The sequence below is a fragment of the Peromyscus eremicus genome, chromosome 6, assembly GCF_949786415.1.
Source record: "Peromyscus eremicus chromosome 6, PerEre_H2_v1, whole genome shotgun sequence".
Classification (NCBI taxonomy): Eukaryota; Metazoa; Chordata; class Mammalia; order Rodentia; family Cricetidae; genus Peromyscus; species Peromyscus eremicus.
In genome coordinates this window covers 80,084,596-80,100,118 of record NC_081421.1, presented here as the reverse complement: position 1 = coordinate 80,100,118, position 15,523 = coordinate 80,084,596, and the positions used below count along the sequence as shown (strand labels likewise).

The window sequence follows — 15,523 nt, the reverse complement described above, 5'->3', positions numbered from 1 at the left end:
CTTGATATATATGAATTGCCTAAGTATAACTAAATATTGTAATTTTAGTTAACACAGACAAATTAAACATAGAGTAAGTACTAATACATTTTTGTAAAATTAAGGTCAACTAAAACCTACCTAAAATCTAATTTGTTAATCTATCATTTTGAATTAAAAAATAAAAGACTGTTTAATCAAGCAAGGCACATTTCTTTTAGGCAAGTCTGTCTTTAATACCATTCATCTGGGCACAGTGTTACTTTCACTTATTTGTGTGAATGGGCTAGTCTACCAATGGAAGCCTTTGGTATAATCACACACTCACAGATAAAGTTAAACCTAACCCAGAACATAGACTATAGGAACATGTTCCACAATTAAATACAGTCTAATACTTAAATGAAAAAAAAAAACACCAACAACAATAGTTGGCTTGTTAGAAACACATACGAGGTTATCTTTATCTGTGACACTGATTGTAGTTTTTGGATGATTTGACTCCACTAGAATGTCAACAGTTTGAAATGATACCTTAACATTTTATTTTTTTAATTTAAAAATTTTTTAATGTTCCTCTTTCTCTCCTGCTCGATAGCATTCGTACCATTCATAATATGAAGAGTACCCCCCAGCTTTGAGTTCTTTCTTCACATGAAGCATTTGTTAGAGATGTATCTCTGAATATTAACTGAAATGAAAATATGTAACTGTCACTGCACTCTCATCCAAGCAGTTTAAAGCTGAGCATCCTTCTGGTAAAGGTCACTCTGTAGTTCCTTATGTGGGGCTCTTGAGGGACCTGTTGGATAGAGAAGACTCAATAATTTACAGTATATTTAGCATTTGAAATTATAAAATTCATGCTAATAGAAAAGTTCCATTCACAAATTTTTTTAATTGTACGTTTTCTTACTGTTACCTGCAAAGTTCAAAAAATTTCATTTTTTTGAAATATTGTAGACCATATTTTGAATGACATTAACTTGCAATTTAGGAAGTTTAAGATTACGTTGGTTATAATTTTTCGACTAATAATGTGCCATTAGTCCAAGCCAGTAGGATAGTATGCTTTTGGAAAAAAGAATTTATCCTTATCCTCAAGGCCATCTGACAGGTTTATAGTGGTTTTTAGAAAAGTGTATTATCTTCTCAATGATTTCCAAAGATTTCTGGTTCTATCTCCTCCTGTGGTAAGCTAAAATGAGAACTCTCTGAAGTGAACAAGCTTTCTGTCCTCAGAGAGGTGCTACATGGAGAGGACTGGGGGTGAGGATCTGGGGGAGGGAGAAGGAGACACAGATAAAGGAAGGGGAGTGGGGAGAAAGTTGCGTGAGTGCTAGGGCCTAGCCCCTTTTCATTAGAAACCTAATAACCCTTAAAATATGACTCTGCGCAGTTATCTATCACTTTAAAGAACTAAGACAACCAAACCTTCTCTATCAGGGGTTGTGGAGAACCAAGAAATAAAGGCTACTTGTTTGGTGACCTCCCTTTCCTCCCATTAGAAAAGCTCTTAGAAATACAGACAGTAATTTGTAAAAATATAAAAGGATAATGACAGTATGTTTTTCAGTTTTACCAGAATCTAGATGAACTGTGGCACACAGCAGACAGTTTATATATTACAAAGGTAAGTCCCTACTGCTTTGAACAGTGTCTGACACACTGTGGGTCTTCGTTATAGCTATGTTGAGTGAATACAAACAGGATACTTGAAAATCAGGGTTAGGTAGTCAAAACATTTGCTGAGTCTGTAATATAAAGGACATAGAGACTGCTAAATCTAGGTTGAATGTGGGAACATCTATCAGACTCATGGAGAAGACTGCTCTGTAGCAGGAATCTTAAATGGTCTTATTAGTAAAATCAAACCTGAGGCCAGTTATTGGGGTGAATGCTGGAAGATCAGAGAAGCAGAACAAGCCACAGCTACCTCACCTCGCCAGTTCCTCAGCTGATCCTGTTTCCTCAGACTGGAAGCTTCTGAGTCCTCATCAGAATGGGTCTCAGCTGAACTGCTGCTCGAAAGCCTGGAAGCTTAACCAGCTAAAAGCTTCTAGTTTCTGGTCTTCATGCCTTATATATCTTTCTGTTTTTGCCATCACTCCCTGGGATTAAAGGCTCACTTCTTGGGATTAAAGGCGTGTGTCACCATGCCTGGCTGTTTCCAATGTGGCCTTGAACTCACAGAGATCCAGAGTGATTTCTGCCTCTGGAATGCTAGGATTAAAGTTGTGAATGCCACCATTTTCTAGCATAAGTATCTAGTGGCTTTTCTGTTCTCTGATCCCAGATAAGTTTATTAGGGTGCACAATATTTTGGGGAACACAATACTACCACACTGTTCCTCCACTCCTGGCTTTAGCAGATGTCATTGAACCTTGGGTAAATACCCAAAGATGAGGATCTGGAATTTCACTGTGCTTTTGATGGGAGAAATGTCCACTCATCAAGCTACATACCACAGGCCTACTGTGAGCTGGGCAATCACCTGCAGAAACACTTTTCTTGGTGGTATGGATTACACTTGGTCATGTGGTCAATACTTTCTTTACACTATTTTTCTTGAGTAGAAATATTAAGAGTATATTCAAAATATACTTAATTTTTATTATGAAAATATGAAAACTCCAGTGGTTTAATTATTAATTGCCACTAATAACATGAATGATCTGGTGTCCATTTTAGAACCTAAGCCCTCATTCTTTGCTTGGTGAGCCTACAGCCTATTTGTCTTGAGATGGTTCTGCCAGGTTTCACTTGTTTTGCTACGGTTACAACTCAGTAAAAGCGGCTGAGCTTCCTGTTTTAAATCTCATTCGTGTCCATTACTTCCTGTGAAGGCCTTTGAAATTACTGATAATAATAATGTAGTACTGGGGCTGGGGGATGGCTCAGTTGGTAAAGAACTCGCTGCACAAGCACAGGGACCCAAGTTTGATCACCAGAACCCACGTGAAAAGGCAGGACGTGGTGGTATGTGCTTGTAAACCCATCCTGGGGGAGGTGGAGACAGGTGGAGATCCTGGGGCTGACTGGCCAGCCAGTCTAGCCTGCTTGGTAAGCCCCAGGCAAATGAGAGATCCTATCTAAAATACCAGGGGGATAGCTTCTGAGGAATGACATCCAAGGTTGACCTCTGCTCTCTATATACATGTGCACATACACTTGCATACATACACATGCACCCACACAAACACATATCCAGCAACATGCATGCACACATGTGCACACACACACACACACACACACACGTATCATACAGCATCTTAAGAGGTTATAAATGTGGATAAAGTTGTAATTCTATAGGAACAAAAAATAAAGGTGATATCTGGATTGTAATAAGGATGCCTGTGTTAGTGGATAAGAAGTGGGTTGAAGAGAAATGAATAGACATTACGTATCAAAACCAATTCTATAAAAGAGACAGGAGATACTGTGGAAAATGATGACCTATAATTAAAGACACCTGCTCAACAGGGGGACAAGAGTGGTCAAAGTTTAATAATTACTCATTTGCAAAGAAGCAACTCATAATTCTATCAAGTCCAAAATGAAAGAAATATATACATGTATTTGATGAAAAGCTTGAACAACATGTATTTGATGAAAGGCTTGAAGTCATTCTAAAAAATGTAGATTTATGGGAACTTTGTTCTTATGATGTATCTATATTTTTGACATCTATTAAAAGTCTTAAAATTGGCCACATTACCAGTAAGTTCTACAGTTCTAGCAGCTAAATGGTAATGAATGATCCCAAAGACTAGAAAAATTTCTTCTCTATTATGTACAGTTTTCTGATTGAAGTCTTGGAAGTTATGAACTCTTGGCAAGCAACAAAAGGTTTAAAGACAACAGTACCTAAAGTTGGTAACATGAAAGATATGAGCATTGCCATAAAACAGGAAATTCATTGTGAAACTGAATCAATACTACTTTTAGTAACATGAAGAATATTTAAGTCTATAATTAATAAATATCTAAAATTCACAGATCTAAGTATGTAAGTAAAATATCCAAATTTGACACAGCATAATAAACTGCTCTTCTTAAATCAGTAAAAATGCTTGCAGCTAAAAGGTCTATAGACTCTAAAAATAAAGCAATTAAACTACAGTTTTTATTTGGAGAAAATATGTGTCTTTAGTTTCCTGGGTAGATGGACCCTGCAAATGTGGCCATTTAGAAATCTGACATATGGGTACTAGCAAGAAGGCTCAGTGGGTAAAGGCACTTGCCACCAAGCCTGATGACCTGAGTTTGATTCTTGCAACCCACATGGTGGAAAGAGAGAACTAACTTCTGAAAGTTAGCTGTCTTCTCACCTCCACACTTATATTGTGGGGCTGTGGGGCGGGCATACCCACCCACCCACCCACAAAATACAAACACAATTGAAAAAATTAAAAGCATAAAAAATAAGAAATTAAAATACTATTTCTACTTTTTGTTCTATGTCCTTTCTTTAAGAAGACCTAACAAGATATTTACAGATAGAGTATTTGGTCCTGTACAGACAGGCCTATTAGATAGGCTGCTGAAATGAGTTTCTAACTTCTGTTGGTTTACATATGAAAACTCAAACATATACGTTGATTTTAATTTGTTGACACATTTAGTAAGAAAACTATGCCACCTGGATGTGCAGAAGAAATATCCAGTTCATCCACTCATCTGATTTGCCTAGGGATGGAGGTAATTCAAAAGGAGTATAGAGAAATATTTCTGGGGCTAGAGAGATGGCTCAGTGGTTAAGAGCATTGGCTGTTCTTCCAAAGGTCATGAGTTCAATTCCCAGCAACCACATGGTAGCTCACAACCATCTATAATGGGACCTGAAGCTCTCTCTGGCATGCATGCAGACAGAGTACTCATACCTTAAAAACATACATAAACAAATAAAAATTTAAAAAAATTAGTGGGAGAAATATTTCTATACAAATCAGTAGAATTATACTTCCTGCAAAAGAGAATACATCTGTCACAATATTATCTAAAATCATGGCAGTATCTTTGTTTAACAGAAAGGTAAAGTCCCCTGGGGAATCATCTGTTTGTTGGGATTTTTTGTGCCACTTGGGCCGATAAGTCTGTGCACACAGGTATGAAGAGGACTACTATTTATAAGAAGTACTCTACTAGCTACTATGTAGGATCCATGGTCTCTGGGAAACATCCTAAATTCTAAGCACCCTTGATGATACCCATAGTTAAGTTATTTATATTAAGGGATTCCATTACAAACGGGGAGAGCTTCTGGTAGGAATCTGAAGTATGCTACACTAAGTGGAAGCCTTTCCAATGGATAGAACTACAGGAATTTTATTCATAAGAGCATAATGGGGAGTCTGAGCTCCATAGCAAAGAAAATGATGCAAGAAAACCCATACTGTCCTCCAATAAATAAATACTGAACACAAATGTATTTCAGGAACTATTCCAGGTCATGACCTCAAGGAAGGAAAGAGAAAATAATTAATAAATCTAATAGACAGAATATATACTATGTTAGAAGGTAGATTAAATAGAGAAGGAACAATGGGCTGCGATGGTAAGCGACTGGCTAGGGAAGGTTCTGATAAGGTAACACACGCAGGAGGCAATGGACTGAGTCATATGGATGGTGCTTCAATGCTCACACATATTATGCAGAAGGAGCAGCCAGCACAAACCTTGAAATGTGGAGATGACTTCTACATTTTAAAAAGAGCAAGAGGAGTACCGTGGATCAAGTGTCAGGAAGGCAAATAAGGCCAGAAGAGTTAGGGAATTACGTAGGGCCATGCAAGTCACTGTAAAGTCTATATGGGAAGACTACTACGAGTTCAAGGTACACCTGGTCTACAGAGTGAATTCCAGGCTAATCATGTCCTAGACCAACCAACCACCCAACCAACCAAAAACAAAAACAAAAAATAAACCAAAAACCAACAAACAAAAAGCCCCCAAAACCCCAACCAACCAACCAATCAACCAAAAAGAGAAAAAGATGGGTTTGATGATAACTTTCTTAGTTAAAAAAAAAAAAAAAAAAGCTGGTGGGGATCTCATCAGGAATTCCCCAGAGACTTTGTACAGTGACAGTTCTAGTTAGAAGCTCACAGGAAGAGAAAATGCTTCTCCTATTTCCATGCGTCCTTCCACAAATGAAGGTGGGACCTCACTGTCTGTAATGCCCAAACCCTGAATAAACAATTATTCATAACATTCTTCAGATATGATGAAACACCATTCGGGGCTTATTCAACTGCTATATTACTAATGCCCAGAGCCCTAGCTGTTTTCCAGGGCATTGTTCCTATTCTTCACATAGGTTATGATAACAATATGGCACTCGAGAAAATGATGAGCCTCTTTTCTAGGTCTCCTTTTTAAAGCATGTGATAGTGATGGTGCAAATTCTGAAGTGCAGGGAAAACGCACCTGATGGAGAGGTAAAGGGAGGAAGGAAGGAAGAAAAGGGAGGGAGAACATGAAAATACTCTTTTGTAAATATATTTTCTTTGCAATTTGGAAGAGAAAATTAGACCACAGCACCACTAAAACCCCAGCTAAACCGCCGTAAACCTAACAAGTTGGAATCATTAGGCTGTATTTGCAAGCTGAGAATGAGTATATGATGAATACTACTACCAAATGCTACACAACACTGACCATTTTCTGGCAGGAAGTTAAAATTTGTAAGTAAGGTTTGAACTTTGTATAACTTTAATTCTTTTTTTTAAATTCCTCCTGATTTATCTTTCCTCAAAGGTAACTATCCTTACAGAAGTTGTATAAAACACACACACACACACACACACACACACACACACACACACACACACACGCATGCCTCAGCACAAAATAGGAAATCCTACAAACCAGTAATTCTATATTCCTTAGTTGAAAGGGCCCATTACAAAACAGAAAGGAAAAAAAAACATCCCACCCTAAGACATCATCCCTACCTAAATAGCTTTTTCCAGGTCTAGAACTTCTCACCTCTATCTCACAGTGTTTCTGTAAGTCTTTAGATCAGGGGGCACATGCTTCTTTGAATTTTTTAGTGGGAAGTGTTATTACTTCTGTTCATAGCCGAGAGGTGGAAAGGGCTTGAAACTGCTGTAGACAATGTTGAAAACTTCAACGTGTAGAAAATATAGTTCTCAAAGGAGTGACCTATTGATATGTGTCATATGTACTGTAGTTATATGCTGTGTATAAAGTTGTTGCTTGGGTGTGCTATATGACAAACATGTAAATAAGCTTTATGTAAATCATGATTTTAAATTTCCTTTACTGTGCACTCAAAAGTTGATCAATCCTGATATTCTGTTTAGAAGCTTAGAAATGACACTTTCTTTTCCATGTAGGTGTCCTGTTTTGTTGCCATAGTTAGTGGATGTTTGAATTTGGCACAATGAGTTTAAAACACCACACAAGGAAAAAGAAACAACAAATGTCAGCTTCTATGGTTTGCTCTGGATCACTGGCTATGGGGCACAGACATCCTCCCAAGGTAGTGTTGAGTTGGACCGACCCAGCCACATAACTCACAAGAATTTCTTTTCAACACTCAAGATGTTCAGCTAAGTTCAACAGTGAAGCCTGTAGCTGGCAAAGCTAATTGGCATAGGCAGATGTACATTCATTAGCACACACTCTAAAACTCAAATCCCTATCTGTTTGCACAATATAAAAGATTTAGAACCTTGGTGAAGGGGCTACATCCAGTATACATGACAAAATTATGTCCTAATGTTTTTTAAGCAGTCTCTTAATGACTCAGGGAGTGGCTAGCTGAGCCACTAATGCCAGAAGTTTCAGTGACCTGAGAACCTCCTGCTTTCTATCCTGTTGTAAGCAATTTGTACTTTCTTGCAAGAGTCAAAATGTTTACATTAATTTCTGGCATGGTTCCTCAGAAACCTAACCAAAGTACAGAGAACGAAAAGCATAGTAATTTATATCATATTGCCAATTAAAACACATGTGACTAGGAAATAAATATAAAAATTGAGAAACACCCTTGTCCTGGTGGGTATCCCTAACATTACTGATAATAGCTTCTAAGGTTAAATCCAGATACATCAATTACATTAGAAGGAAAGTCAATCTCTGTCTGACTTAAATAACTTAGGTTTGATTCTCCTGGTTGCACACATCTTATTATTAAGAAAGGGTTAATTTTCAGTGTGCTGAAGAGAATAAGTTTCTACACATTAATTAGTAACATGGACTGATGTCAAATTTAAAAGCCTAAGGGATTTATTTTATTTTTCAAGACACCCGATAAAACTAGCATTGGTTTTAGAGTCATAAGGACCTGGCTTTTAACTGTGGCTGGGTGTCTTACTAGCTCGAAGCCATAGGGAATCACTTTAGCATCCATCATCTAGCTTTCAACCCCCTTAAAATGAAGTTAATGGCACTTGCCTTACAGAACTGTCCAGGGCATTGTTGATCCTTTAAAAAGGTTAATTGTGTTATTACAAAAAGGAAATTACTGATTTATTATTCACAAAAATTTGTATCGATTATATAATGTTCATAAGTAGTGATCACAAAATAATGCAATCTCTTAATTTGATGTATGTCATAAAATTATTTAGTATGACCAACGTATGAAGTACTATTTATTACTTTGATATTACAGAAAAGAAACTAAGGAACAGAGAAGTTATGTAATGTTCTCAAGGTCATGCAGTAGAAACAGGAGACAAACCCTGCTACACGACTGCAGAACAGCTTCCTTCAGCCCCTTCAGTAAGAGTCAGGGAATACTAATGTCAGAGGAGAGTGTTCACCTCACAAACACGAGGCCCTGCTTCCTTTGCTAGGCACCAGTACCCAAAACATCAAGCATCCCCAAATCAAAACACAGAACCTATAACCTTTAAGGAGTTTCCAATATGGCGACAGGAAGCAATTACATCACCTGAAAGCTAGGACTCAAAACCTGTGCTAGTTCTCTGGTTAAAAAAACAAAAGGTCTCCTTCAAACTCCTCTTATTTAAGAAGCACAAAAAAATATGGGCTAGTGTAATTTGTTTATGGAATTAATCAAGGTGCCTACACTTCAAATCAGGAATAAAAGTGTTACCTTTATGTTAGTCTTTTATGTGATTGCTCTAATGTGTCTAATGTGTCAAAATGTGTCATGAAAGGAATGTCTTTCTACCAAGAATATCAACTATTAGATCAAAATGTGGATCAATGCCCAAAGAAAATCATACAGGCAAAGGAAAGTAGGGTAAAAATCCTGTTCAGACACAAAGAACAAACAACAACCAGGTAGACAAAGAATTATTGCCTCTGTCTTTTTTTGTACATTTCCCTTATATTTCTGGTTATAGTCTCCATTGATGTCTCCCACTCTCTCAAATGCACACATACGTTGTTAGGTAGGCTTATGTGAGATTACCTGAAATGATTTTATGAGCTTTAAACATGAGGTTACTGTCATGTACTCTGAGGGACAGACTACTTATGTGCCACCAAACCCCCAAAGCAGCTGTGTATAATTCATACAACACACATAAAGCAAAATGACTATGTTGAAGTAAAATGTCAATCCTATTTCAATTTTAAGTATTTGCTTCAAGAACTATCCTACTGATACTAAGTTACTTGTGTAAATTAAAACTGGACTACTAACCCAGCAGTAGGGTCTGCCTTTTATTCATTTTAAAGGGGGAAACCAATTGTTAAGAAGTCAAGTGGGTTGGTTAAAGTAATAGAATAATTTTCAGGTCAGCTTGGGTGAAAGCTGTTCAGAGGAGAATCTTCTGTATCCTTTTGCAATGAACAATGGAAACCAAAAGATAACCAGAAACCGGGGGAAAATGGAAAAAAAAATTCATAATGATCTTTTCAAAGGCCAGTTGGCATGTAATATAAAACTGTCTATTTTGCAAATATAAACCCAGCTATGAATGACATTTCCCTGGCTCCCTGCAAAAAGGACCACTCTTAGAGACACACAGCACAGTGCTCACCTGATTCTGTCTGTTTGCTGGCACCCCTCAGCATGTGGCTGAAATTTGCAGGTGTTCTCTCAAGGTCTGGCTATTTCCTGATCCTCCTTTTCATTGACTATAATCCGCTCAATGAAATCTGCATCCCTCATATATTTGAGGTTAATTTTGCTTTTCAAGTGCTGTGGTGGTGACAGTCCTGTTGTGGGGTCTGGATGTGTTTCTTTTTTAACGAGGAAATCTGAAGGTATCTTGCAGTAAGACTTCGGGTACACTGACTTTCACTTGCTTATGTACAGAACATGTTTATATTGCTGTTTTCATTTCATCTGTTGGTTTGCCATTTCTCTGTAAGAAGCATCTTTAAAAATTGTCATCAAATAACTGACATTTAATTCAGATCTTGCCTTGTAGTGGCTTACACGTAACATTCCAAATATGATATTTTCCCTTTGATTCAGTCATTATAGGATAACATCAATGACTTATATAAAATATAAAAAAAACATTTTGAGATTCATTTCACCTCTTTATCATCTTACACTTGATTTGTGTGGTTTATTCAAATAGTGTTTTTTTCTTATGAAATCATATAAGTAGGAACCATCTGGAAAGGTTACTGTGGAAACGGCAAGGCCTGAGGGGGGTGGGGCTAAAGAGCAAAAGATGCCATGACAACCTTTTTCGGGTTTCCCAGGAAACATAGGTTGCTATGGGAACTGCATCAGTCAGGTCCGAATTAGTAACTTCCGCTGGAAGGGGTGTCTGCCACTTTAATCTTCTTGTGACACCGAAGCAGCTTATCTCTCACATACATTAGGAATTTTTGTGGTTTCTCTTGGCAGCACTGTAAACGAGTTTCTAGACTGTTGCAGATGTCGGCTGGGGCACGTACTCACAACTTCACTAGAATCCGTGTCTCATACTTTCAAAATGCTTTGCAAACTCCAAAGAGTTAATACTCATATCAGGACATTTGGGCCATTTCCCTTTTGGTTCAAAGTTATTGCGAACCTCCAATTCTTAGAGGAGAGATTCAAACTGAAAGACCAGTCAAAAACAAAATAAATTTATGGTGAGTTTATAAGTCATGGCTCTAGTTAGACTTTCTGTCCACATATCCAGAGGCCAAGTAATTAAATAGTCCACAAACAGCAATGAAAGGTCCACCAAACAGGAGCATCATTTAAGTTCTGCCTCCTTTACTCAGTAAAGAAACAACTATCTTTTGTTTTGAGGTTAAACAGTTACTCTGAATCTTTAGTTTCATTTCCTTCCAGGATGTAGCTTTTCATAGGGCGTGCACTAGAAGTCAAGCTTTAATGTAAGTTTGTTGGTCACAAAATTAAAAGACAGGGAGAGAGAGAGAGAGGGAAAAAAAAGAGCTGAGAGAATGCAGCCCACTTGCAGAACAGACACCTGTTTCAGTATGAAGCAATAGGGAGAGGGAGAATGAAGTGTGCTTTTCCACTTCTCCACGTCCTTTCCTTGATGAATGGTCTGGAAATGTATAAATCAAGGGTATACACAGACCAAGGGAGCACGTTCCACACAGTACTGGGCACAGTATGTCAACGGTATCATATATTAGACATCAGTGAATATCTTTTTAATGTTGACACAGGAGTTGGGATTATTGTTCGTGGTGCACGTGGCAGTGGAGTTTCCCGTTTTGAAAGGTGTCTGGGGGAAAGCGCTGTGGTTCATACCTCCCTCTTCGATCACCATATACTCCGACTTACTCAGGGTGGAGTTACTCCGGGCTTTTCGGAGCTCCTCAGCTGAAGAGGAGAGGTGCTGGCAACTTCCCACGTGCATGTACTGGGCTTGCTCTTCCCCTTCTGTCTCCCGGTGGTAGAAGTAATTGAAGTTGGAAACAATTACAGGGACTGGCAGTGCAATGGTCAAGACACCTGCGATGGCACAAAGAGAGCCCACAATCTTGCCTCCTATGGTCACTGGGTGCATATCACCGTAACCGACAGTTGTCATGGTTACCACTGCCCACCAGAAGGCATCCGGGATACTGTTAAAACCCGAAGAAGGGTCGTCTGCCTCAGCAAAGTAGACGGCACTGGAGAAGAGGATGACCCCTATGAAGAGGAAGAAGATGAGCAGCCCCAGCTCTCGCATGGAAGCCTTCAGTGTCTGCCCCAGGATCTGCAGCCCCTTAGAGTGGCGGGAGAGCTTGAAGATGCGGAAGACCCTTACTAGGCGGATGACCCTCAGGATGGCCAGAGACATGGCTTGCTGCCCATTACCCTGTCGCTCAGCCAGCTCAGTGCCCAGAGTGATGAAATAAGGGATGATGGCCACAATGTCTATCAGGTTCATGATATTTCTGGAGAAGGTAGCTTTACTGGGGCAAGCGAAGAACCGCACCAGCAGCTCAAAGGAGAACCAGATGATGCACAGGGTTTCCACCACAAAGAAGGGGTCTGAAAAGCTGGAGGCCCCAGAGGCTACCCCCGACGTGCTGTTGTTGGTGGCCTCGAACACGTCCTGGGGCGGGGAGGCGGGGTAGTCTTTCTCATCGCGGAACTCGGGCAGGGTCTCCAGGCAGAAGATGACAATGGAGATGAGGATGACCAGCACCGACACGATGGCAATGCCCCGGGCCGGCCCCGAGCTCTCGGGGTACTCGAAGAGCAGCCACACCTGGCGCTGGAAGTCTCGGCGGGGCAGGGGCCGCTCCTCCTCCCGCAGGAAGCCCTCATCCTCACGGAACTTCTCCATGGCCTCTTCGCCCAGCTGGTAGAAGCGGATCTCCTCGGAGAAGATGTCGATGGGCACGTTGACCGGCCGGCGGATGCGGCCCCCGGACTGGTAGTAGTAGAGGATGGCGTCGAAGCTGGGTCGGTTGCGGTCGAAGAAGTACTCATTGCGAAGCGGGTCGAAGTACCGCATGCGCCGCTTGGGGTCGCCCAGCAGCGTCTCGGGGAACTGGCAGAGGGTCTTGAGCTGCGTCTCGAAGCGCAGCCCCGAGATGTTGATGACCACGCGCTCCCCGCAGCAGTCCTGCTCGCCCGCGGCGGGCAGCGCGGGCGGCAGCGGCTCATAGCGGTCGCAGCCGCCGCCACCGCCGCCGCCGCCGCCGCCACAGCCACCCTGAGGCGGGTCCCCACCGCCACCCGCCGCCTCGGGCTCCAGCAGGTGGTCCCCGGGCACCACGGTCATGTCTGGCGGCAGCTCGGTGCGGCCGGGGCTCTGCAGGGTGCGCGCGCCGCCGCTCGCGGGGTCCTGCGCAGGGTGGGCGCGGTGGCGGGTGGAGGGCTGCGGCGGCCGAGCGCGGGAGGCGGCGGTGCTCTTCTTCCTTGCAGGCAGCGGCCGGCCCCAAGTCGTTCCTCCTCGAGCTCCCCGCCCCACCGCCGCCTCCGCCCCGCAAGCCCGGCCCGCCGCCTGTTGCTGCGGCTGCAGCGAGGCTCTGTCTGGGGCTGGCGCGGTGTGCGGGGCTGGCTGCACGGTCCAGACGCCTCCTCCCTCCTCCGCACCCCTCCCCGCGGGGCGCGCGCCCGCCTCGCCGCCGCCGCCGCCGCCGCCGCCCCCGGGTTTCCCGCCCACCGCGCGCGCGCCGCGCTTCCCGCTTCCCGGCCGTGCTCCTTGCGGTTCTTTGTCACTGGATCTCCTCCAATTTGCACCCCCTTGCCCTAGACCCTCCGGATCCTCTACCCAGGCAGACTGGCCCTGGAGGAACCTCGCCTCCTGGCCTCATTCTTGGGCTCCACTTGCTCTGGACAGCGCGCATTCCCTTCCCGCGCGTGGCCCAATCTCAGGGCTGTTAGATCTGTTGAAGAACCACACCTCAGCCCTGGGATGCAGGCCCCCTGGCCCTTCACACTTTGCCTGGGCAGGAGGAAGGGCAAGTTCCAGTTGAGCAGGTAGCAGAAGGCCCAGGCAAAGGAGGAAGCAGGGCCACAAGGTGCCAGGCCTCCTGACCCTGAATGTTGTGGGAGGAGGGGGTGAAGGCTAGGTGGTTAGTTTGGGCAAGAGGTGAGTCTGGGGCCAGGATCCGGATTTTGGAGCAGAGAAGATTGCTAAAACCTGGTGTGTGGGTGCTGTAAACGATTGTGTTTGGACAGGAAGACCAACTGAGTTAATGGGTACATAGGGTCTGAAGTCTTCCCAAGAGTCTAAAAAGAGGGTCCTTAGAGCCATTCATAGACCTCACTTTTGTAAGGGCTAGTTCACCCTGGACAGAATCAGGACTAAGTTTCTGGCTGGAATTAGTGAGGGCAGCCTGATTTTTAAAAGTTTGTTTTACTTCCAGTGGGAAAATAAGAGGGGGAAAGGTAAAGAAAATCCACCACATCTCATCTATGTGGTTAGATAACTCAGTGGCTTGCTGCGGGACAGACATGAGCAGCGTGTCTGTCCCGGTTTTATTTAATGTCTGTCCCTCGGTTTTATTTAATGTAATGCCTCCTGTCCTTGTGGCGGGGAACTTGCCTAGGTTTAGCTGCTAATGTGAGAAAGGCTTCATTTTGCAGCTTGTGTCCCTCTTGCTTGATCTGGGCCTAGAGAAAACATGTATCCCCCGTAAACTGTTTCCCCAAATTGTTGTGGTTGTTTTAAGCCTAATTTCTGCCTCCAGACGTTTTAGCGACCCCAAGTATAAATACTAGAGTTACAAAATTCTGTTTTGAATCATCACAATCATTTGCAAAAGAGGGACTGTAGTCTAGACATCTATCTACTCATTCCCTGAAGTGATCTGAAGATGCAATTTGATGTAAGAGTGATTGGTGGCCATCTTTCCCTACCACCTCTCCCAGGAGCCAAACTCTACTCATTGACTGGGCTTGAGCAACTTCTGTTCTTAGCAACCGTCAAAGCACCTTGGGAATCATGGGAACTCATCATTTGTTTGTTGAGTCGAATTCCCCAACAACCGATGCTTTGTACTTCTCTCTGCTCCAGGCAGACCTTTCTTCTGTGGAGTCCAGGACCCTACGGCGATTCTTGGGATGAGGAGTGAGGGGAAGCTGAGCTGGGGGTGCAGTCACCCTACAGGTTTCTACAGCCAGTACTTGCAGGGGTATAACAAGTACCAGATTCTTTATCACTCCTTCATCTTTAACTTTACATCCAGCCCAGTGCTGGGCATTGCAGAGTTAAGTATATTGTCAGATGAAAATACCGGGCAACCCTATAAATCCCCCTTAAACACACAACTTCAGAGCTATATGTTGTGTGATGGTCACCACATTATTTTATATACATTATGTTAGCTGGTGATTAGGGGAGCAGGTGGATGTTCATATGTAAATCCAAGGATGAGAAAGACTGCATCCTGCAAGGATAGCTCACTGAAAGGCAAAGACCCTATTTTTAAAGACTGAATGTTTCATGCACTTCTATGTCTGACTTAGAAGATGATTTATTCTTCCTTTTGCAGGAATTAATATTGAAATTAATATTAATCAATGGCAAAGGAGACTAGAGCAGAGGATGGTCCTGTGATGGATGGTCACAAATTTCTCCCTGCTGGGAAGTGTCTTGCCTTCAGAAATGATTATTTCCACTTCTTTCATAGGGTTGCCTTGTCTGGAGGACTCTGATGATGGGCTTGTCCAGACAG

General features: G+C 42.3%; 1 protein-coding gene across 1 annotated transcript; it reads right to left on the bottom strand.

Moving 5' to 3' along the window:
- Window positions 1-491: 491 nt before the first annotated feature.
- Kcna3 (potassium voltage-gated channel subfamily A member 3) lies at window positions 492-13,137 on the bottom strand. The gene is made up of 2 exons (XM_059264945.1): window positions 9,967-13,137; window positions 492-781 (listed from the first exon to the last, which is right to left on the bottom strand). Exon 1 carries the CDS (start codon window positions 13,120-13,122, stop codon window positions 11,533-11,535), a length of 1,590 nt encoding a protein of 529 aa, XP_059120928.1. The 5' UTR covers window positions 13,123-13,137; the 3' UTR covers window positions 492-781; window positions 9,967-11,532.
- Between the last annotated feature and the right edge of the window lie 2,386 nt (window positions 13,138-15,523).